General features: G+C 34.6%; 1 protein-coding gene across 1 annotated transcript in view; it reads left to right on the top strand.

Moving 5' to 3' along the window:
- LOC101892058 (transcription factor kayak) overlaps positions 1-26,568 on the top strand; it is a 297,264-nt gene that overhangs the window by 235,561 nt on the left and 35,135 nt on the right. The window contains exon 4 of the mRNA XM_059119360.1: positions 24,806-26,441. Within this exon, the coding sequence (XP_058975343.1) occupies positions 24,902-26,441 (1,540 nt within the window). The 5' untranslated portion in view covers positions 24,806-24,901. The remainder of the gene's footprint in view (positions 1-24,805; positions 26,442-26,568) is intronic.

The raw sequence follows: 26,568 nt of genomic DNA, 5'->3' as shown, positions 1-26,568 counted from the left end.
AGTACAGATTGCTCGAAGGCAGGAGTGAGTAAAGTTGTCCCATTATCGTTTTCAAGGATAGTGTGGCATAGAGGAATTTTAATATTTTGTATTTATAATAGGATGGTTGTTTGATATTTTTGATATAAAATGGGAAATATTTGACATCACCTAGAACGAGAACTTATCATGTGACAAATGACACAGGGTACCCATTCGAAATCACGGCATAAAAGAGAGAATAAGAGTGGGAAAGAGGGAGGGAAAACAAAAGGGAGGAGGGAAACAGGTCGAAATGGTCTACAACTAGATTCCATTTGTTGAGATTCTAAGTAAAGTTGATAAACAAATAGTCAAGACCCCATTGGATGGCTATCAAGCTACCACTACCGAATAACAATGAACAGAAGTACCTGTGAAGCGAAGTACAGAGGGAATATTTTCTTAGAAGGTCGGTTGATTTTTTGATATAAAACTCGTTGGTTGTTTCATAAAAGATTTCATAGTTTTCTCCTCAAAGTTCTTTTTTTAATGGATGATTGGTTTGTTTTTTTGAGGATGAGTTGGTGTTAGAAGAGTATTAGGAGGCCAGTTTGTATTGTTTTTATAGAGGCACAGTTTATCTTATTTTTATGGAAGACCGGTCACTCTTCTTCTTGAAGAAGACCAATTGGTTTTCTCACAGAAAAGAAGACGATATTTTCTTATTTTTTCCCCTTAGTCATGTGGCTACAAAGGATATAAAAGGGTGAGATAAAAAAGAAACTGCAACCAACTTCAGACCGCTGTTATTCCAAAAGAAGCATTTTGGTGAGAATTTTCCAGAAAAAAAAAATTATTTGTGATGGAATTCAAGTGTGATAGTGCGATTTCTTTATATTTGGCTGGAAACCCACAAATGACTATCGTTAGAGCACTCCAGCATTTTGTGTCTCGTACCTTCGCTCGTTACCGTGATACTGGTAGCGTAACCCGACGTCAAGGAAGTCGGCGGAAGAATACAGAAACATCAGCAGAAATGGTTCGAAAAGTAAAGATCGACCCGTGTCACAGTGGCCGAAAAATGGCTCGTGAGCTGAACATATCGCAATATTCCATTCGCAAATATTAAAAAATGAGCTCGGGGTAAAGCCATTTAAATTCCAAAAAGCGCCAGAACTTACACAACAGAAAAAAAATTGACTCAAAAGAGCTAAAGAGTTGCTTCGCTTGGCCGAAAGTGGTGAACTGCCGAATTTGGATTTCTCCGATGAAAAAACATTCGTTGTCCAGCAGTTTGTAAACAAGCAAAATGATCGAGTTTACTTGCCAAAGAGGTCAACTGAAAATGTGCACCTTCGGTTGGCCCCCAGAACTTAAGCGCCGGCCATGGTGATGGTGTGGGTCGCCATAACAGCAGATGGTCGCTCTCTCATATTAATCGACCGTGAGATCAGAATAAATGGCAAATATTATCTCGAAAATATTGTGGAGGGTGTATTAAAGCCTAGAGCACGCAAACATTTTGGCCGCAGACCTTGGATATTCCAACAGGACTCAACACACGTCATCCAAGAATGGTTACAAAATGAGGCTCCTCGCTTCCTTTCCAGCGCACAATAGCCACCAAAATCTCCGGATACCAATCCGTTGGACTATTGTGTCTGGAGTATTTTGGAAAGCAAGGTTGGCACTAAAAAATACCCAAGTGTCGATCACCTCAAGCAAGCGCTTCGCCGGGAATGGACCAAAACACCGCAGCGCAAAATTCGGGCAGCATGTGACGGTTTCATTGGTCTTTTGAAGGCCATAATTCATGCCAAGAAGGTAACCAATTCGAACAAATCTAAATTTATTCTAAAATTTGGTGCTATTTCCGAATTTATTTGCTTTCATTCAATAAAATTTAAAAAAAAATTAAAATCTATGGCTCGTGACTTTGTTGCAGTTTTTTATCTCATCCTGTACATGATATGATATATGATATTTGGCCGGGAGTATATATGGAAGCTACATCCAAATCTAACCCGGTTTCAATATAATTTGGCTAATTTATTTTTGTTCCAAATATCATCACTGATTCAGAATTTGGTATTTAGTGCATCAACTATGTGAAATTGGCCGGAAATATATATGGGAGCTAAATCCAACTCGGATACTTCCTTCGAGAGTTATTGTGCGCACCAGCCAGCCAGACAGACAGGCAGACGGACGGATGGACATCGCTAGATCGACTCCAAATGTCCTGAAACGGATTTGGTCCGTTATTTCGACTAGGCACTTTTTGACCGTATCAAATGATACATACCCTCCGTAGCCATATGGCTAAGGGATTTAAAACTCAGGATAAAACTATATTTCTAAGGCGTCTGTATCTTTTTAATGCTTCTTCAAGAATTTTTTTAAGATCCTTACGGATTTATATCACTTATCCTTCGTCAGCCAATTTCAGATAATCAATATCTCCAAAATGCCATTATTAATAAATAAATGACAATTTATTTCTAACACACATTGCTATAGCAACAAATAATATCGATAGAAATAAAGCGATTTACATGCTTTTCAATTTATTTGAATAAACAAATACACCAACAACAGTTACAACAACAACAAAAACCCCATTAAAAGGTAACATGGAATACCTCTATAATTTGTTTGACCATAAAAATAAATAAGTTAATTTAAATTCAATTGAAATTTGACAAGTTGACATTTTACTACCGCATTTATCCCACACTCAAAGCCTACGGATCGTTTTAAAAATGTCCAGGCTGGTCGAAATTCCCCAGCCAATACAAATACCAAAAACACACAACCACACACACCCACACACAACAATGACAAAACAAAAAAAAACAACAACAACAATAATATTAAAATTGAAAAACCGAAACAATATAAATCCATAAAATGTCCCTTAAGTATGGCCTAAATGTGTCCGTATGTAGATGTGTATGTTTCTGAGTGTTTGTGTGAGTGTTCAAAATGTGTTTATTTGTAAAATGTCCTAAATAACTTTTGAAAACGTATAATTGACCAAAAATATACCCCAGAGATGCGACAAGAGAGAGATGAGTAAAAGCTAAATGTTTTTGAAAACAAAAAAAGCACAAACCTACTCACCGATACAGATACAGACAACAGCAGACAGCTATAACATTTATGCCAACAGATAAACAAACCAACACACAACTACACCTACAGTGAGACAAATGAATTTCGAAAAACTCAGGCAAACAACAAAATAAACGCGCATCCACACACACACACACACACACAATCACTCTGAATGGGCCATCAATTTGCAATTCATTCATGTAAAGGATCCAATGTTATGCTCCATATCCCCACACAAGGCTTCTCTTCATTCCTCTCTCTCTCCCTCTCTCTCTCTCTGGCACCCGAATGCCCAAAAAAAAACTTTTTATCGAATCAATGTTTACACATAAACACTGTAAATCCCCCCAAAGCTGAATATTTCTGTTTTTGTAGAGACATTTTGTGTGTCTCTGTGTTGCTTGCTTACTTGCCCGACTGTCTGACGGTTCTGCCATTTAAGTTACCAACTGATGTTGTTGTTGCTGTCGCTGCCATTGTTGAAAAACGACCATAAATAAATCCAACATAAATAACTGAAAAATTGAAAAATGAATTTATTTACTCTGACTCTCTCTCTCTCTCTTCCCTCGGCGTTCATTGATTGTCATTCGTTTCAATTCTGTGTTTTTTTTTTTTTTTGCTTTCATTGGAAATTGGAAATATGGTAGTGTGAATGGGGTCATATTATTCAAGGGGATCCAAGATGTAGGTAGAGCGAATAACATGCCAATTTTAGAATCAATAAAACACATTTTGAGATTGAGATTCCCGTAACATAACTTAATATTTATTAACAAGTAAAAAAGCTGTAAGTTTGGCCAGGCCGAACTTTGAATACCCTCCACAATTTGGTACGAATTTAACAATTTTCAAAATAAATAAAGGGATTTTAAAATTCTGTTAAAATTATGTAGCAGTATATTAGAGTCTATATGGCGACGTGGACCTGCATATGCAACTTTTGTCACAAGGCAACTTATATCACAATATTCAAATGCGAAACTTGAAAAAAATCTGTTTATAATGTAGCTAAAATCGTCAAAATACCGAATATAGGGAGGTACCATAGTGGTTATAAAACGTGGATCTGCACAGAAAAATTTTTGTCATAGGCTGTTATATCGAACTTCACGAACTTCAAATGCGAAATTTGAAACAATTCCGATAAATAATGTCGCTAAAATCATCAAAATACCGAATATCGGGGTGTACCGTTATATGGGGGTTATACGAAGACGTGGACCTGCACAGACAATTTTCTGTCATAGGCTGTAGTATTCATTACGAACTTCAAATGCGAAATTTGAAACAATTCCGGTAAATAGGTTCGCTAAAATCATGAAAATACCGAAGATCGGGGGGTACCGTTATATGGGGGATATACGAAGGCGTGGTCCTGCACAGACAATTTTCTGTGATAGGCTGTAGCATCCATTACGAACTTCAAATACTAAATTTGAAATAGTTCCGGTAAATAATTTCGATAAAATCATAAAAAATGAATATTTGGGGGGTACCGTTATATGGGGGCTATACGAAGACGTAGACCTACATGTCTTATTTTCTATCTTAGGATGTAGTATCCATTACGAACTTCAAATACCAAAATTGAAGCAATTCCGGTAAATAATGTGGCTAAAATGATCAAAATACCGAATATCGGGGGGTACCGTTATATGGGGGCTATACGAAGACGTGGACCTACATTGCCTATTTTCTGTTTTATGCTGTAGTATCTATTAAAAACTTTAAATACCAAATTTGAAACAATTGCGGTAAATAATGTAGCTAAAATCATCAAAATACCGAATATCGGGAGGTACAGTTATATGGGGGCTATTCGAAGACGTGGACCTATATGGCCCATTTTTAATACCAAAAGTCCTGCGGACATAGTACACATTTGAGTAAAATTTTATCAACCTACTTCATTTCGTTCGGAAGCTAGAGTGATTTCCACAGACGGACAGACAGACAGAAGGATAGACGGACAGACGGACGGACATTGATAAATCGACATAGAATTTTATGCTGATCAAGAATATATATACTCTGTGGGGTCTAAAATGTATATTTCGAGGTGTTACAAACGGAATGACAAAATTAATATACCCTCCATACTATGGTGGAGGGTATAAAAAGAAATGTCGTAATGGAATGGGATTGGTATGAACGAATTTTAGCAGAAAGTGTTTAGAAATGTTCTTCAAAAATTTTCTCAGAATGTTAGCAGGATATGATTGGGTTTTTTTTTTTTAAATCATGACCGTAAAAGTAAATGGGTCAGTGTATTCCAAAAATATACGATTATGGCTCGAATAGTATTTGGGAAAAGTTAAACACGATTATAATGCAAACAGTTCATAAGAAAGAAATCCTAAAAATTCCTACATTATATCCCTAAAAGTCCTTGTCATAATTCTTATCCTCCTCATAATCCTCAATTATGCCCTCCAACACAATTCTAAAAAGAAAATAATAATAATAATATAATTGTACTTAAGTAATTCTTAACAAGATAAAAAGCCAAAGTGCGATTATTTAAATATATATTGACTTCTAGAGTGGATACTGAAGAAATGGGCCAATATTGTCCATTGTATATCGGACCTAATTAAATACCTTGGGTCAGACCTTGGGCTAATAAAATTATTGGGATGTGTGAAACTGCAAGGCAATCGGACTCTAAAAACACTTTTTATACGGATTGTAATTATTTAAAATTTTGACCCTTTGTGGGGGAGGTACAGGGTTGCCCATATTCGACGGACCCATCTGGCAACGCCATAACTTTTGACAGAGATGTCACATCGCTTAATGACATACCGCGTTTGAAGCGTCAGTCCAAGCAGATTTTTACCATGAACCAATACACGCCACGCGAAATAGTTGAAATTTACATTCAACAGAAGAAGTCAATTGTGAAAACTCAACGTGCTTTTAAAACATTAAAAAATGTGAGAAGTGCGCCTTCTAAGAACACCATTAAGCGTTTATACGAAAAATTTTCGACTGGTAAGGCTCTTTCTAATCCGAAGAGGCCATATAAAAGTCGACCAAGGCGATCGGCCGAGAATATCGCTGCCGTACGAGCCAGTGTTGAGAGGTCCCCATGAACATCCCAAAAACGCCGTTCTCAGCAGTTGGGCATGCATTTGTTCCCGTACAAAATTCAATTGACGCAAAGAATGTTGCCTGCGGAATGGGCCCAAAGAGTAAGCGAAATGGCCGAAGATGACGAGCAATTTTGGAACAAAATTATCATGTCCGATGAAGCCCATTTCACATTGAATGGGACCGTAAATAAGCAAAATTGCCGTTTTTACGCCACTGAAAATCCTCAGGAGATTCAAGAAGTGCCTCTTCATGACGAAAAAGTCACAGTTTGGTGCGGCGCTAGTGCGAAAACGGTCATTGGACCGTTTTTCTTCCAAAATGAAAATGGCCATGCTGTTACCATCAATCAGGAGCGTTATCGCGACACGTCGAAAGCGTATGAGGCAGTTCTGGTTTCAACAAGACGGCGCTCCACCGCACACAAGTCGCATAACAATCGATTTTCTGAAGAATTTGTTTCCGGGCCATTTGATGTCGAAAAGTGGTGATTTGAACTGGCCACCGCGTTCGCCCGATTTGACGCCGCCTGACTTCTTCTTGTGGGGATATTTGAAGTCAAAGGTTTACGTTAACAAGCCAAGGACCGTAGAAGAGCTAAAGGACAACATTCGTGAAGAAATAGCCGCTATTCCGGCCGAAATGTTGGCAAAAACGATGGAAAATGCAGCAAATACGTCATCAACGCCAGAGGCGGCCATTTGAGAGATATCATATTCAAAAATTGATGTAAACAAATCTACTTGGAACAAATTAAATGATTAACATTGCCAACCGCCAAATTTTTATTTTTTTTTCTTTGATTTAAAAAAAAAACTTGGATCCGTCGAATATGGGCAACCTGTACATGATAGAGTCCACCGATATCGCACCTGACCTAGCACAGGCGCAAATATTCGGATTTGCTAAGTTGGAGGAAAATCGAATTATTGTTCCTCTTTCTGTGCAGAAATATATATTTTTTGAGAATTTCAAAATATTGTGGGGTAGGTTTCAAAAAGAGTGGACCGATAATGCCCATCTCCGAACTCGATCTAAGTTCGAAAAAAATGTTACGATGTACCAAGTTTGGACCGAATCGGATACTCCCAAATTCGAGAGAGTTATCGTGCGCACCAGCAAGTCAGATAGACAGACAGACGGACGGACTGACATAGCTAGATCGACTTCAAATGTCCTGAAACGGATTTTGTCCAAAGAGATCTGGGGTCTAAAATCGTTATTTATTGACCAGCTACGTTTTGATCGTATCATATACTATACAGGGTGAGATAAAAAAAACTACAACAAAGTCAAACGCCATAACTTTCACATTTTTTTTTTAAATGTTATTGAATAAAAGCAAAAAATGTCGGAAATGGCATTAAATTTTAGAATAAGTTTAGATTTGTCGAATTGGTCACCTTTGGCACGAATTATGACATTCAAATGGCCAATGGAACCGTCACACGCCGCCCTCCAGAATACTTTGGCCATAATATTCGGAATTTATTCTGATGCCACGGTCGATTAATAAGAGCGGAGAGCGACCATAGACTGTTATGGCGGTCCACACCATCACCATGGCCGGCGCTTGAGTTCTGGGGGTCAACCGAAGGTGCACATTTTCAGCTGACCTCTTTGGCAAGTAAACACGATCCTTTTGTTTGTTTACAAACTGCTGGACAACGAATGTTTTCTCATTGAAGAAAACCAAATTCGACAGTTCACCACTTTCGGCCATGCGAAGCAACTCTTTAGCTCTTTTGAGTCTATTTTCATTCTGTTGCGGTGTAAGTTCTTGCACTATTTTGGAATGGCTTTGGTCAATGGCTTTACCCGAGCTCATTTTTCAATATTTGCCGAATGGAATATTGCGATATTGTCAGCCCACGAGCCATTTTCGGCCACTGTTTTCTGCAGTATCATGGTAACGAGCGATGGTACGAGACACAAATGATTTATTCACATTTAAATGTTGCCACTTGTGGTTTTCCAGTCAAATATAACGAAATCACACCATCCACAATTCTCCAAAAATTGCTTTTGTACACTTGCAAACAATATAATGAGCTGTAACTGGAAAAATTTTTACAGCTGTCGGACGAGTGGTATTTAGTACTTTTCTTACAATAAGAGTACACAAATCCTAAACCTCCTATATATCTCAATGCCAGATACCAAGAGTGACCTTAATATCATATTTCAGCTTTGTTATTTTTCCCATTATCACATTTAATACCATGTAGTACAAGTATTGTAGGCATATCCACATATAACCTCTCAACCACATCCATGTTATATTACGGTATTCCAGCTAACCGCTTAGTACTTTTCGAACAATTATAGTAACCATTTTCAATACCAACTTCATTTCTCAATTACAGATACCAATAGTGACAACCTCCATATCTCAATTCTAGATACCAAAAGTGACCTTAATATCAAATTTGAAGATTCCAGCACCATCCCCCGACCCAATAACAAAATTAGTGCCATCTAGTACTTTTCATTCAAACCGCCGCCTAATCTCAAATAAAGATACCATTATCATCTAAATATCAAATTTCAGAATTTCAGCTCTATCCCTTCACCCTCTACCAAATTTAGTACCGTTTGGGTACCATTTAGTACTTTTTTTACAAATATAGAACGCATTACCAAACTACCGCCAAAAAAACAAACACCATCTGTAATCTAAATATCAAATTTCAGATTTTAAGCTCTATCGCTTCACCAAATACCAAATTGTACTTTTTGTACAATTATAGTTCAAATTTCCGAAACCACTTCTATATGTCCAAGCTACATATGATCCGCGACCCTAATATCAAAATTTCCAAATACCAACACCTGTTTTAAAGTAAAACTCTTCTTAAAATATTCACGACTTTAATGTTGCTTTAAAAAGATGGAACAATTCTAGTTTAGTAAAAACTATTTTTTAATTTTTTTGCAGAGATAGGTATTTATACTCTAATTCCGGAAAAGTATTTTTTAATTCTTTGGGGACGGATCCGAATACACAGATATTTAACCAAAAAGTCTGGGTCTCAGACACTGTTTACGTCCGGATCAATTAAATCGATATTGAAAAAATATAGGTATCATTTGAAAGCCAATCGAAATACCTATCCAACAAGTTGTTATTTAAAACGATTGGGGAGTTATTCATAAATTATTAATTTATGGAGCCGAATTTAGGTTGGCTAACACTGCAACCTTTCAAAAATTTTATTATGTGTGATATTATCTCTCCTGGATTCAGAGATACGTGTATTTAAACTCAGACAACCCGATTCTGCTCACTCCATCGAATCAATGTCATTTTAATCATTTCTTAATTTTTATACCCTCCACCAAAAAAGTATGGAGGGTATATTAAGTTCGTCATTCCGTTTGTAACTCATCGAAATAATAATTTTAGACCCAACAAAGTATGTATATTCTTGATCAGCGTAAAATTCTAAGACGATTTAGCCATGTCCGTTCGTCTGTCCGTCTGTTGTAATCACGCTACAGTCTAAACGAATTAAGATAGGAAGCTAAAATTTTGCACAAATCTCTCTTTTGTCTGCAGGCAGGTCAAGTTCGAAGATAACGGTACCCCCGATATTCGGTATTTTGATGATGTTAGCCACATTTTTCCATGGAATTGTCTGAAAATCCACACAAGAAGTTCGTTATGAGTACTTTATACCTCGAAAGAGAATTATCTATATAGGTCGACGATATCGTATAGCCCCTATATAACGGTACCCTCCGATATTCGGTATTTTCATGATTTCAGCCATACTTTTCAACGGAATTATCTGAAAATCCACACAAGCAGTACCTTGTGGGCACTTTATAGTTTGGAAGAGAATTATCTATATAGGTCCAAGATATCGTATAGCCCCCGTATAACGGTACCCTCCGATATTCGGTATTTTCATGATTTCAGCCACATTTTCCAACGGAATTATCTGAAATTCCACACGAGCAGTTCATTGTTAGTATTTCATTTCTTGGAAGAGAGTTATCTATATAGGTCGACGATATCGTATAGCCCCTATATAACGGTACCCTCCCCGATATTCGGTATTTTGATGATTTTACCCATACTTTTCAACGGAATTATCTGAAAATCCACACAAGCAGTACCTTGTGGGCACTTTATAGTTTGGAAGAGAATTATCTATATAGGTCCACGATATCGTATAGCCCCCATATAACGGTACCCCCCGATATTCAGTATATTGATGATTTCAGCCACATTTGTCTACGGAATTGTCTGAAATTCCACACGAGGAGTTCATTGTGAGTACTGTATCCCTTGGAAGAGGATTATCTATATAGGTCCACGATATCGTTAGCTCCCCATATAACGGTATCCCCGATATTCGATATTTTGATGATTTTAGTTAAATTTTTCAACGGAATTGTCTGAAATTGTACACAAGAGGTTCTTTGTGAGTAGTTACCCCCTGAAAGAGAATTCTCTATACAGGTTAACGATATCGCATATCCCTCATATAACGGTATCCCCGATATTCGGTATTTTGATGATTTTAGCCATATTAGGAGTTATAGGAGTTCTTTGTGAGCACTTTAACCCCGGAAAGGTAATTGTCTATATAGGTTCCCATATATCGGCACCTTCCGATATTTTAAAGATTTTAACTGAATTTTAATGGATTTTATTTTTTGAAAATTTTCTAATTCGTTCCAAATGGTGGAGGGTATTCAAAGTTCCGCCCGGCCAAACTTACTGCTTTTTTACTTGTCTTCTCTAAGTATGTCCAACACTGGCGATGCGATCCAAAGTTTTTCTTAATTTGTTGGGGATTAGGTAGCTGGCCTTCGGCCGAGTTTATTGACTTTTTATTCTGGGAATATTTTTTAAAAACATCTTTATTTAAAAGTATTTAAGCATTTCTTAATTTTCGAAAGTTATATCTTTGAAATATATTTTGTGTATTTTTTCTATATTTTTGAAAATTTACATCTTTGACAAAATTTGTTCGTTACCATTTATGATATTTTTAATATTTCAATTATAAATACATAAACACACACAAATGGAAACATATGTGTACACAGTATCCTTATGCTATTGAGTACATTTTGTCCTTAAGGTTCCTTAATTGTGCATACATTCATTCGGTGTGTTGTTGTTTACCGAAAAGATTTCGAAAACACACACACACACGCACCATATTAAATTAACACAATTATAAATGTCAACAACACTACATAAATATTTTCAACACAAATGCCATTGGACAAATAATAAATGATGATACGTTCCATTTTCAGTTCATAACGAAAAGGATGTGTAATTTTAGAAATATTTATCTTCTCTTCCTTTATTTGCGAGAATATCTGTATATGAATGTGTGTGTGTTTTTACATATGCATGCAGATTATTTATATGGATGGATACATTTGTACAAAGACTTCGTAAGATGTACGCAGTCAAGTTTTTCAAAGAATTTTTTTGCTGAAATGAAATATAAATAAACATATTTTTTATTGAATAGTAAGTATCACAAATGCATGTCCTGAAAGAAGTAAGAGAGGAGGATAATAAGAAGAGCAATTCAAAAAAATTATGTTATTGTCGTATTTTAATATCGTGTGTATTACGTATATACCTATATGAAATAAAATGTAAAATTTTAAAATAAATAAAAAATTTTTACTCGACACTGTAATTTCAAAATTCGCAATTATTGGAAAATTTCGTAATTATTGGAAAATTTCTCTAACCAATAGAAACACACCCAACCACATTCTCCTTATGTACATCTCTGGCATACAATCATTGAATTTCATACCTATATCTGATCTAGAATCAACAGCAAGGCGAAACGGCTGAAGCTAAAATCTTCAACTGGCGTGTGATAAGGTTAAGTTTTTTTTTTAAATTCGTACAAAAAGGTACCAAATATACTTTACTGTACTAAAATGGAATACGTCGTATTGGACAATCGGAATGAGTTATACAATTCTTAAATGTTGGAATGAGAGTCACAGATGGAGTGAATGATAGATTTACCAACGGGTATTTTGAAATCCAAACTTTAAAGTTACGTAAACAGGGCTGTCACAGAAACCATGTCGGTTTTGCTTATTGTCGTTTTTGTAAACCAATGTTGGTTTAATTTGGTGTCATGAAACCAAGTTGGTTTTGTCAATTTCGAATGTAAATAAAACCAATGTTCGAAACAGCTGTTGTTGCTTACACGTGTTGTTTGTTTATTTGTCATTGAAATATCAGTAAAAGTAAAGTAAATAAAAAAGGAATAAGTCGCTATAAATATATCCTTTAAAAAATCTACGTTTATAGTCCTTTAAATATCCTTTCAAAAATCTTTAAAAAATCCACGTTTATAGTCCTTTAAATATCCTTTAAAAAAATCTTAAAAAAACTACGTTTATAGTCCTTTAAATATCCTTTCAAAACTCTTTAAAAAATCCACGTTTATAGTCCTTTAAATATCCTTTAAAAAAATCTTAAAAAAACACGTTTATAGTCCTTTAAATATCCTTTAAAAAAACTTTAAAAAATCCACGTTTATAGTCCTTTAAATATCCTTTAAAAAATCTTTAAAAAATCCACGTTTATAGTCCTTTAAATATCATTTAAAAAATCCACGTTTATAGTCCTTTAAATATCCTTTAAAAAATCTTTAAAAATCCACGTTTATGGTCCTTTAAATATCCTTTAAAAAATCCACGTTTATAGTCCTTTAATCTTTAAAAAATCCACGTTTATGGTCCTTTAAATATCCCTTAAAAAATCCACGTTTATAGTCCTTTAAATATCCTTTAAAAAATCTTTAAAAAATCCACGTTTATGGTCCTTTAAATATCCTTTAAAAATCCACGTTTATAGTCCTTTAAATATCCTTTAAAAAACTTTAAAAAATCCACGTTTATGGTCCTTTAAATATCCTTTAAAAAATCTTTAAAAAATCCACGTTTATAGTCCTTTTAATAGTCCTTTTAATATCGGCAAAGGATAAAATCTTTAAAAATCCGCGTTTATAGTCCTTTAAATATCCTTTAAAAAATCCACGTTTATAGTCCTTTAAATATCCTTTAAAAAATCTTTAAAAAATCCACGTTTATAGTCCTTTAAATATCCTTTAAAAAATCTTTAAAAAATCCACGTTTATAGTCCTTTAAATATCCTTTAAAAAATCTTTAAAAAATCCACGTTTATAGTCCTTTAAATATCCTTTAAAAATCCTTTAAAAAATCCACGTTTATAGTCCTTTAAATATCCTTTAAAAAATCTTTAAAAAATCCACGTTTATAGTCCTTTAAATATCCTTTAAAAAATCTTTAAAAAATCCACGTTTATAGTCCTTTAAATATCCTTTAAAAAATCTTTAAAAATCCACGTTTATAGTCCTTCAAATATCCTTTAAAAATCCACGTTTATAGTCCTTCAAATATCCTTTAAAAAATCCACGTTTATAGTCCTTTAAAAATTCTTTAAAAAATCCACGTTTATGGTCCTTTAAATATCCTTTAAAAATTCTTTAAAAAATCCACATTTTTATTCCTTCGAATATCCTTTAAAATTGTTTAAAAAATCCACATTTTTAGTCCTTTGAATATCCTTTAAAATTGTTTTAAAAATCCAAAGCAAATGAAAAGTGACAGCTCTAAGCAACTTGGTTTATTTCCAATAACAAAACCAATAACATTGGCTTCTATGACAACCAAAACCGATAAAAAGTACAAAAAGTACTAAATGGTACTGTATTTGATATTTGGTGAAGTAATAGAGCTGGAATCGTGAAATTTGATATGGATGTCAATGTTAGTACCATTTAGTACTCCTTCTCCATCCACAGACACCAACAGTGACATCCATATCAAATTTCACGATTCCAGCTCTATTCTTTCACCAAATACCAAATACAGAATTGGGTGAATGTATAGAGCTGGAATCCTGAAAATTCATATACATGGCACTGTCAAAATATGGAAATACGGTTAAGAAATAGAGGTGTTTTAGGTATGTGTACTATAATTGTACGAATAGTACTTAATTTTGTATTGAGTGAAGGGATACAGATAAAATTCTGAAATTTGATATTTAGATTACCTTTGACATCTGTGTTTATGATTTGGTGGTATTTTGGCAATGCGTTCTATATTTGTACGAAAAGTACTAAATGGTACTAAATTTGTTATTGGGTGAAGTTGTAGGGCTGGAATCATCAAAAATAAGATTGAGAACTCTGTTGGTATCTGGAATTGAGATATGCAGGAGTTTCTTAAAAGTTTACTATAATTGTACGAAAAGTACTAAGTAGTACTTAATTTGGTATCGGATGAATGGGTAAGTGTGGAATCCTGAAATTTGTTATAGATGTAACTGTTGGTGTCTGTGGCTGAGAGAAGGAGCTGGTTTTGGATATGCGTACTATAATTGTACTAAATGGTACTAAATTTGATCTTGGTTGAACGGATATGGATAAAATAGTGAAATTTGATATTTAGACTACTGATGATATCTGAGTTTGATATTTAGCTGTGGTTTGGAAATGCGCCCTATATTTGTACGAAAAGTGCTAAGTGGTACTAAATTTTGTATTGGGTGAAAGGATAGTGTTGGAATACTCAAATTTGATATTGAGATCTATGTTGGTATCTTGAATTGAGATAGGTTGGAGGTGGGTATGGAAATTTGTACTTTAATTGTACGAAAAGCACTTAAAAGTACTAAATTTGGTAGGGTGAAGGGTTAGAGCTGAAATCCTCAAATTTGATGTAGAGGTCATTGTTGTTGTCTGCGGTTAAGATATGGAAGTGGTTTTTGAAATGTGTACTATAAGTACACAAAAAGTGTGAAATAGTACTATATTTAGTACAATTTGGTATTACGGTCGCTTTTTATGGGTAGCCTGGACATATGGAAGTGGTTTTGGAAATGTGTACTATAATTGTACAAAAAGTAATAAATGGTACTTAATTTGGTATTGGATGAAGGGATGAGGATAAAGTTGTGAAATTTGATATTTAGATGACTAATGGTATCTGTGTTTGAAATTTGTCGGTTGTTTGGAAAAGTACTAAATGTAGGAAAGTTTATTTGTAGAAAAGTACTAAATGGTACAAAATTTGGTATTGGGTGAAGGGATAGAGCTGGAATCCTGAAATTTGATATGGATCTTACTATTGGTGTCTGTGGTTGAGAGAAGAAACTTGTTTTGGATATGCGTACTATAATTATACCCTCAGTCATATGGCTAGAGAGGGTATATATCGGTCAAAATGTGCCTAGCCAAAATAACGGTTTTAGACCTTAGGTCTCTTTGGACCAAATCCATTTCAGGACATTAAGAGTCGATCTAGCGACCGTCCGCCTGTCTGTCGGGCTGGCTGGTGCGCACGGCAACTCTCGAAGGGAGTAACCGATTTGTTTCAAACTTGGAACATCGTAATATTTTTCTTTATTAGGCAATATCGGTCCACTCCTTCTGTTACCTCCCAAACAAAAGGTCGAAATTTTCAAAAAAATATATATTTTCTGTACAGAAAGGGAAAGGATAATCCGATTTTACTCCAACTTTGCAAATCCTAATATTTGCGTCAGTGCTAGGTCAAGTGTGAAAATGGACAATTTCGGTCGACTCTATCAGGTACCTCCCCCACAAATGGTCAAAATTTTGAATAATTACTATCCCATTAAATGTGATGTAAAAGTCCGATTGTCTTCAAATTTCACACATGCCAATATTTATGTTAACCCAAGGTCTGATGTTAAGATGGAATATATCGGTCCACTCCTTCTCGTACCTCTTCCACAAAAGGTCGAAATTTTGAATAACCATTAAGCTCATAAAACTCGAAATTAACATCGGATTCCATTTAAACTTGCCACATCTCAATTTTTCCATCAACTCAAGATTCAGAGCTAAATAAGGTATTGAGTGAATGAAAATATCTAAAACCGTAAAATTTTACATTGCCGTAACATTTGGTGTAATTGTTTTGAGAAATGGAACGGTTTTACAAATGCGTGCTGTAATTGTTCGAAAAGTACAAATGGTATTTATTTTGAATCGCTGTTGGTGTCTAGGATGGAGAGATGTGGATTGTTTTGGATATGCGTTTCAAATGTCACTATATATGGTAATTGCGGAAATAATAGTGCTGTAATCCTGAAACTTGATATTGAATTCATTCTTTGTTCCTATGGCTTATGGAGACGTTGTAATAGTTTTAGAGAGAAAAATTTAATATGAGTAATTGTTTTACTAATATCCTCCCGGAAAACTTCGAAATTAAAGATTTTGAAGACTTTTTGATCTTGAAGGTAAACATTTTCCTATTCTGCTTTCCGAAAAATGGAATGTATAGAGCTGGAAGCGGATTCTTGTTCTATGAAAATATGAAATGAAAAATATTTCCTTTATAAAATTTTTCATTTGACATTTCTTTCCTTTATAAAAGTTTTCATTTCACACTTTCACAGAACAAGAATTGAGGCCCTGGAATCCTGAAAATTTATATACATGGCACTGTTGGTGTTTACGGTTAAGAAATAGAGGTGTTTTGGTATGTGTACTACAATTGTACGAAAAGTAAAACATTTTCCTATTCTGCTTTCCGAAAAATTGTATACTTGAATAATATAAAACCTTAATAGTCTGGAAATTTAGTACGATGTATGAATTTCTGATTAAAAAAAATTGTCAGACAAAACATATTGTGCATTTTGAGTACTACAACGAACAGTTGGAACGAATTTAAAATTTTAGTGTATACTTTTCGCTGACAAAATAGAGGGCACTTGTCAGTATGATATATAATGTGGAAATTGTTATTAAATATCGCCTCAATTTTCTCTTACATTTTTTGAGATTGTCCTTTATGAATATTCTCAAGTGACCTAATATACATATTAAAAAATAACTTTCCTCACATATAAAAATATATATTATTTTTTTAATGAACATTCTTTTATTTACAAATGTTATTTATAATTATATCACATACATACATTCTTCACAATTCATGCAAATGTGTTATATTTAAATAGAATCCCATTCCATAGTAATATTTCAAATTAAAAACAAAAAAAATATATATATTGAATGTGAATGTGTTAAGTTTTGTGTTCACCATCAGTTACATGCATTCACCCATCACCCTACCACCCACCTTGAATGGAAGCGGAGAGGCGGCGACAATGAGTAGTAATGTGTGTTGGTGTTAAATTGCATTCATGAAAACATGTTGAGATTCTTTTACTTTATTTTGACACCTACATTTGTGTGTCACTTTTTTTTTCTATCTCTGTGTGTAGACAAGAGAAAAAGGTTGAAGGTTAACGAAATTACTACAAAGAAAATATTATAAGGACTATAAAAATGTGTAGTTGACACATAACTTTGTATGAATGTTATATTTTTATAAATAATTAAATACAATAAGAGAATAAAATAAATTACTAGCTGAGAATCTCAGTCCAAAATGAGGGTTCAAATTTTTAAGAGCCTGACTGTATTCCAAAAAAAAATTTTTTTTTTGTATAAGCTTTAATGGCCATAAATGGCACTGCTGTTCCTCAGTATATCGTGGATAGAGTTGTGTCAATATATGTAGTTAATAGTTCAGTACACCGGTTCCTCAACGTATGAGTGATCTCATATATTTAATATCAGTCATACGCAGAGTTTTCATGAAAGGAACGCAGTCTATGGAGTTGAATAAGAAAGTAGTTTCTTCCAATGGGCTAGATTGGCCAAATGTGAGGCATAAAAGATAAGTTGTAGTATGATTACACTGTGCGACAAAAAAAATAAATTCTGGTAAAATCCAGCAAATTATGGAAGAAGAGCTAAAAAAAGAAGACAAAGGTATCGGAAAAATAGTGGCCAAAATGAAGTTTTTTTTTATTTTTTAGTACAAAAAGTACTAATTGGTATCAAATCGTACAATATTATTGTGAAATAATTGGAGAAATCTGGATCTTTAATACTTCACATGAGGGACACTTGTGGTGTATAGAGCTAAAATAAGGTATGTTTGGAAATCCATACTTCGATGGTACGAAAGGTACTAAAAGTGGAACTTTGTTATTAAGCAATTTTGAAATTTTGAATAAGGCTAACTTTTCGTGAATATGGTTGAATTTTGGAATACGGAGAAGAAGTTTTTAAATTCTTCCATAAAACTGTGATTAGTACCAAAACGTACGAAATGTTGCACTATTGTTATGGAGGGATCGGTAAGAGCTGCAACTGTTTAATTTTGAAAGATGGGTAGGATAAGGTTGGATTTTCTAATTTAAGGATACGAAAAGTGTAAAGAGGAAAAAACATTTTTATTGAGCGAATTATTTATTTCTTTATTTATTTTATTTTATTTTTTTATTTTATTTATTTATTTTTTTTTTTTTTTTTTGGAAATTCGTAGTTTAATACTCCAAATAGTACTAAAAGTTAGAACATGGTTAAGACAGGATATCAAAAATTACTAAATTGTACGAAATGGTACAAATTTTTGTTTTTTTTTTTTTATACCCTACAACACAAGGTAGTCAGGGTATTATGTCTTTGTGCATTTGTTTGTAACAGGCAAAAGGAAACGAGAGAACAAAATGCAGGTCGCATTTATTATCCGATTGAGATGAAATTTTGCAAACAACATTTGTTTGACCCAAGGACGGGCCCTATTGAAATTGGAGATAATCGGTCAACATTTAGGTATAGCTCCCATACATATCTTCGTCCAATTTGCCTTATATTGTACACCAAACTTGTAATATCAGTCCAAATTTTATGGAATTTTGCACGTACTACCAGATTGGACCTGAAAATAAGTATGCCAAATTTGATCGAAACCGGTTCAGATGTAGATAAAGCTCCCATATATATTATTCATCCGATTTGTTATTTTAGTCCTCAGCAGCCGTAATATGCACTCTGTAACAACAATATTTGGGGGCATACATCAAATTTAACTCAGAAATACCCTTGCTAAATTTTATCGAGATCGGTTAATATTTGGATATAGCTCCCATATACATCTTCGTCCGATTTACCTTTTATTGTGCACCAAACGTGTAATGTTAGCCCAAATGGGATGGGATTTGGTACTTACGACCACATTGAGTCTAGAAATCACTATGCCAAATTTGGTTGAAATCGGTTCAGATACACCTATAGCTCCCATACATATTGTTCATCCGATTTGTTGAATTTGCCCTGCATAGCCGTAATATGGACTATGTAGTAACGTTATTCGAGGAAATATATCAAATGAAGCTCAGAAATACCTTTGCCAAATATTATCATATATATCCATCCGAGCCCGAATTCAAAAGGCGCAGATGCCTCGACAAATTATGTAGAAATCGATTCAGAGGAGGATATGCCTCCCATATATTAGTTCCTTTGTATGATCCTTTGTATGTAGTATGATTTAATTCTCACAAATTCCCCATTAAACTTGTATTTGTTATGTGAAGCTCTTCTAAATGTGCAAAGTGGTGTAGGGTATCATCAAGTCAACCCGCCCAAATTTAAGGCCTTTTTCACTGTTTTTTTTTTTTTTTTTTTTTTTTTTTTTTGAAGAAAATGCCTTCGAAATTTCACAGGAGGGTCGCTTTAATTGGAAATTTTGAATAATCCTTAATTTGAGGTTAAATATGGCTCGGCATTGCTGTTGAGGTTATTTGAATGAGGAACAAGCAAAAAGGCTATAAGTTCGGCCGGGCCTCCACAATTTGGAAAGAATTTAGCAATTTTCAAAAAAATAAAATCCGTTAAAAATTCTGTTAAAATCTTACTAAGACCGAATGTAGCCTACATATTAGGGCCTATACGACGACGTGGGCAACTTTTGTCATAAGCCCTTATTATATTCAAATGCGAAACATGAAAAACAATTCGGTGAATAATGTAGCTAAAATCGTCAAAATACTGAATATCGCGAGGTATCATTATATGGTACAGCCTATGACAGAATATTGTCCGTGCAGGTCCACGTCTTCGTATATCGCCCATATAACGGTACTTCCTTCGCTACTTTGATGATTTTAGCGACATTATTCACCGGATTTTTATTCAAGTTTCACTTTTGAAAATTGTAATGGCCTATGACAAAAGTTGCCTTTGCAGGTCCACGTAATCATATAGTCCCTAATATAACGGTATTTTTAAGTTTTTTACAGAATTTTAAACGGATTTTTTTATTTATTTATTTTTTGAAAATTGGCAAAGTCGTTCCAAATGGTGGAAGGTATTCAAAGATCGGACCGGTTGAACTTACAGCTTTTTTACTTGTTTTAAATTCACGAGCCTTGCAAAAATATTTTACAAAATACCCACGAGCCAATGAAGCAATTTAAAAATCCACAAACCTTGAAAATTATATTTTTTAAATCCAGGCCTTAAAAATATATTTGAAAATAATTTAAAAAAAAAAATAAAATGACAATTATGTCGTACTTTAAACAAAAATTTTAAAAATACGACTCGAACTTTGAAATTCTACCTTCCGCAAACACACATAGCTTGCAGATCTTAGCAAGGAAACTCCTAAGGTTGTTCCACAAAATTTTACAAACATCCCTCTACCAAAGGAGCCAGCATCCTTGCTGCAGGAATCTCAAGTGCAATAGAGTCAAATTATTATGGCATATTTAATTTACTAGTGTATCCAACATTCAGCTGACATGCAAAATGATGAGAATGGAAATAATGATGGTGAGGTACAGCAGAAGCGAAGAAAGGGAGTGGAAAGAGAGTGCAAAAATTGTATTTGTAGTTATGTCCTTGTGGTTTTTACGGGGGAGGGACATGACTACGCTAACTATTGTAGAACAACTATGTTTGCCACACACACACATATATATATACAGATGTCATGAAACCATATGCTGTGCCCCTTCTTTTCATACTCTCACTCCACCCTCGCTCCATAGAGCAAGTTCTTCTACTAGGAACCAGAAAAACCATGGCAATAAATGAACTAGTTTTTAATATCTGTTTTTGTTTTTTTTTTTTTTTTTTGGTTCTTTTATTCCCCTTCTTTTGCCATGCCATAGGGTCTTGCCATTAAACCGAATAGGATAAATTCGAAGTTTAACCATTTAAAATGAATTAATAGCAATTTGAATGTGTATTTGTTGACTGTGTGTATTTTGACATACTGTATATGTATGTATGTATAACTGTGTATGTGTACATTGCACTCAACGTACATTTAATTAATTGTCTTAATTGAATTGAAATGAAAGGTTTTAAATATATGTATGGGTAGGATACCATAATAAACTTTAGTTGTTGTTCAAAACTATTTGTATTCGTAGATGTGTGTGTGTGAGTGTATATTTGAATTCCACTCATTCGCTTCACCAGTGTCGAGTATTTAATACAATTGCAATAGTATTTGAATAAATAGTAAATATTCATGGAAATTAAGTCAAACCGGAGGTAGAGGGAGGTATTTTTCTATATTTAAAGCTTGTATTGAAATTAAGTCAAATGGAAAACAAAATTTTCGCTCTTATCTCAATATGGGTGTGTGTGTGTGTATAGATTCATTCATTTGTATACAGATTAACTCGTTACAATGTGCAATTTGTTATTAATATCTAGAGCAGAATGAAAGTTAATTATGGTTCTTGATGTTAGTTAATTTATTGAAACATAATGAAGAATGTAATTTTAAGCTTTATCTTTAAGTTATTCAAGTTTGATAGTCCTTTAAAAATGCACGAGCTCTGATCAAAAAAATTAAAGAAATATATATTCATTGATTTGTATGCCCTCCACCACAGTATGGATAATAAGTTTGTTATTCCATTTGTAACGCCTCGAAATATACATTTTAGGCCCCACAAAGTATATATATGTTCCTGATCAGCATAAAGTTCTGTGTCGATATAGCGATGTTCGTCCGACATTATACACCGGAATTGCTTCAAATTTGATATTTGAAGTTCTTAATGGATACTACAGCCTATCACAGAAAATTGAATGTGCAGGTCCATGTTTTGGTATAGCCCCCATATAATAGTACCTCTATATATTTGATATTTTTATGATTTTAGCTACATTATTCACCGATTTTTTCCAAGTTTTGCATTTGAATATTGTAATGATTAATTACAAAAGTTATCTATGCAGGTCCACGTCGTCGTATAGACCCTAACGTCTACATTCGGTATTTTTAAAATTTTAACAAAATTTTTAACGTATTTATTTTTTTGAAAATTGTCAAATTCCTTCCAAATGGTGGAGGGTATTCAAATTTACAGGTTTTTTACTTGTTTTACAAAATAGGCAGGTGTAAAGATTTTGGATTTGAAAAAAATTTTAATAATGGATTAAAAAAAATATTGACCACCAGAACTGTCATAGCTAAAATATGTTTTTATTTTCTCCGTTAATTGACTTTAATTTATTTTTTTTTTATAAATTAATTTTTGTACTGACTTTTTTCGATGATTTTATTCGAACATTTATTCAATCATTTTTCATCGCAGTGACCGAAAAATGGCTCGTGAGCTGAACATATCGCAATATTCCATTCGTCAAATATTGAAAAATGAGCTCGGGGTAAAGCCATTGATATTCCAAAAAGTGCAAGAACTTACACAGCAACAGAAAGAAAATTGACTCAAAAGTTAAAGAGTTGCTTCGCTTGGCCGAAAGTGGTGAACTGCCGAATTTGGTTTTCTCCGATGAGAAAACATTCGTTGTCCAGCAGTTTGTAAACCATCGAAATGATCGTGTTTACTTGCCAAAGAAGTCAGCTGAAAATGTGCACCTTCGGTTGGCCACTAGAACTCAAGCGCAAGCCATGGTGATGTTGAGGCTGTTATAACAGCCGATGGTCGCTCTCCGCTCGTATTAGTAGACAGTGGCATCAGAATAAACTCCGAATATTATCGCGAAAATATTCAGCCTTGGGCACGCAAACATTTTGGCCAATCCTGCAGGACTCAGCACTATCCCACCCAGAACGCGCCACCCAAGAATGGTTACAAAATTAGGTCCCTCGCTTAAATTCCAGCACACAATGGCCACCAAAATCTCCGGATACCAATCCGTTGGACTATTGTGTCCGGAGTATTTTGACACTAAAAAATACCAAAGTGTCGATCACCTCAAGCAAGCGCCAAAATACCGCAGAGCAACATTCAGGCAGCGTATGACGGTTTCATTGGCCGTTTGAGGGCCATATTTTGTGCCAAAGGTGACCAATTCGAACAAATCTAAACTTATTCTAAAATTTGATGCTATTTCCGACAGTTTTTGCCTTCATTCAATAAAATTAAAAAAAATGTAAAAATTATGGCGTTTGACTTTGTTGCATTTTTTTAATCTCACGCTGTAGATCATATATTTTTAAAACATAGTTTTCCAGGTCCAGTTTCTTTTTTTCAAATCCCGACGTAATCATCGACTTTTTAAATATTTTTTGTAAAGTCCGACATAGTTGTAGTTTTACTTTCTATATTCCGACATAATCGTGGAATCAAAGAAAATTAAATTCAATATCTCCTAAAAATGCGGATCCGTTAGATATCTTTTTAAAATTCCAATAAAAATCTTGGATTTTTTAGAAAACATTTTTTCAATATATTTTTTTAAATATATTTTTTAAGGTTCCAATATAATCGTGGTTTTTCAGAAATATTTTTTTAAGGTCCCGATAAAACCGAGGATTCTTTTTAAAGCCCCGAAATAATTGAGTTTTTTAAAAACCGACAAAACTGTAATTCCATTTGTAAACCTTTTTCAAAAATGTTTTTTAGGCTCCGATGTACTCCTGGATTTTTTTAAAAAAATATTTTGAAGACTGCGATGAAAAATGATTGAATAAATGTTCGAATAAAATCATCGAAAAAAGTCAGTACAAAAATTAATTTATAAAAAAAAAATAAATTAAAGTCAATTAACGGAGAAAATAAAAACATATTTTAGCTATGACAGTTCTGGTGGTCAATATTTTTTTTAATCCATTATTAAAATTTTTTTCAAATCCAAAATCTTTACACCTGCCTCTTCTTTTTGTAGGTAATTGTTACTACCTCAAAAATTTAAAAATATCCACAATGATATCACAGCTGGTCCTTTGATTAGATTGGTCATTGAAAATATCGATTATTACTCTAACAAAGCTTTAAAATTAACAAAATAGGGTCCTTATAAATAATCGACTTTACCTCTGGCGATGCTTTGAGACATTATTCCTTAAAATCAATGCTTAGCAGTTGGTTCTTTGAAGACTTATTTTTAAAAAAAATACTTTTATTTTAAAGGAAGGATTATAGATTTGAACGTCCTTTGAAAAAAAATTTCAAACAAAAAAATCTAAGAGGATTTAAACAAAATCCAAAAGGACTTACTCCTCAATTTTATTTATTTATTATTTTTATTTATTAATTTATTTATTTATTTATTATTTTTTTTTTTTTTTGAAAAATCTACGCTTTTTATTAATGTCCTGGAAAAATAAAATTTAAATGTCCTTTGAAAAGATTTAAAAAAAATCAAAATAACTCATTCTTTAAAAATATATATAAGAGTCCTGAAAAAATAAATTTTGATATTATTTTACAAATATTCCAAGAAAAAACCTACAAAAGACTAATTTTTTTTTGTATTTTTCTAATATCTCTTTGCAGCTAATCAAATGTGTGATTTTTGACATCGAAAATTCCAACCATTTCCAACTAAATACCAAGAATAGCTAAAAAAAACAACCAACCAAATGTTTATAAATGATGCCCGAAATTGAATGTGACGTGGCGGCAGCAACAACAGATATGGTCAGTGGTGCGGCACATGCGCCCGTTTTCGAAACGTCGGTGGCCCAAAAATATTACAGCATACATCAGCAGCAGCAACAGCAGCAGCAACAACAACATCAGCAGCCGCATTCACGGCATCCTCATCAGCTGCATTCGCAACAACAACAACAGCCGCTCTATCCACAAATTCATTATAGCTCAGCAACGGCAGCTGATTATAAACTTGCAGCGGAGCAGCAGCAGCAGCATCAGTTGGAACAGGCCCAATACAAGATGGCCACAAGTTCGTATGTTTATCGTAGTCCCCTGACCATACCGCCGCCGACAACACCTCAAACAGCAGCAATGTATGAGCATATTGCCAACAACAGCAATAATGGGACAGAGGCTTACAACAATAATTATCATGTCAATCATCAGCAACATCATCACCAGCATTCTCATCATCAGCTGCATTCCATAGCAGCTTTAACTAGTCAACAACAAACATTGGCGGCAGCATCATCTCCTGCGACAGCAACAGGTGCCAATGGCACGGCAGATACGACAGCCAACCAAAATGCCAACAACAACAGCCACCTTAAAGAGAAGAGACCAACAAGTGAAACAACATTTTTACAAAAATCTTTAGAGGCACCACTAAAGCAGGCCAGCTATGCCACCAATGGCTATGACAGTTCTACGGCATTAGCCATTAGCGGCGGAGGTGGAGGAGGTACCGGCAGTATTGTGGGCGTTACGGGTGCCAATAAAACGCTAATATCTTCACCGCCGCCCATTGGTGTACAAGCCAAAACGCCACAGACGAGACAAAATCTATCGCCCACAGCATCGGCGGAGGCTCATTTAACATCAACGAACATGTCAGCGCCTGCCACATGGCATCCTCATGTTTATGCCCGCCCACCTACTCGTCCCACCCCCCATACCATAGCCGATATCTTGGGTTTGCGTGATTTAAATGCGGCCATACATGCGGTCAGCAGCAACAACAACAATACGATTATATCAACAACAACAACAACGACGACGAACATCAACTTACCGCACAACACGAACGCCCTGATATCGCGCGATCCACACGACGAATCATCGAATTCATCGGCCACAACGATACCCCCCGCCCCTGCCAAATCGCCCAAGAGTATTTTGCGCAATTTCCAGCAGCAATACTCGCAGCAGATCACCCAGTTTGAACAGCAACAGGCACGAAGTGCCTCGGCCAGTGATACAAGTGAGGATGATAATATTGGTGGTCACACTGTGGGGAGTGGGGTTGGAGGTGGAGCCGGTACTATTCCCAGCATTGCCACTACGAACAACACCTTAACGCCGGCTGCAGTCCCCGCCTCCGAAGATCTATGTCTTGACCAGCCATTGAATTTGTGCGTAGCCAAAAAGTCTAGAGATTCACTGTCACCGCCACCTGCCGTCAAACAAAATCAAATTTTAGGCATCACCCCGTCCACGGATCGTGAGAAATCACTGCTGGGCAAACATCTAAAGAAAGGTGAGTGAATGAAAAGTGGGATGGAAGGCGTTAAAAATTTAAATGTAGAATTAATTTATTTAGGTTTGTATTTAAAATTAATGGAGGTTCTAATTGTGGAAAGTACAAAAAGGAATGGACCGATATG

The sequence above is a fragment of the Musca domestica genome, unplaced genomic scaffold (genome assembly GCF_030504385.1).
Source record: "Musca domestica strain aabys unplaced genomic scaffold, Musca_domestica.polishedcontigs.V.1.1 143, whole genome shotgun sequence".
NCBI classification, from domain to species: domain Eukaryota; kingdom Metazoa; phylum Arthropoda; class Insecta; order Diptera; family Muscidae; genus Musca; species Musca domestica.
This window is presented reverse-complemented; position numbering and strand designations above follow the sequence as displayed.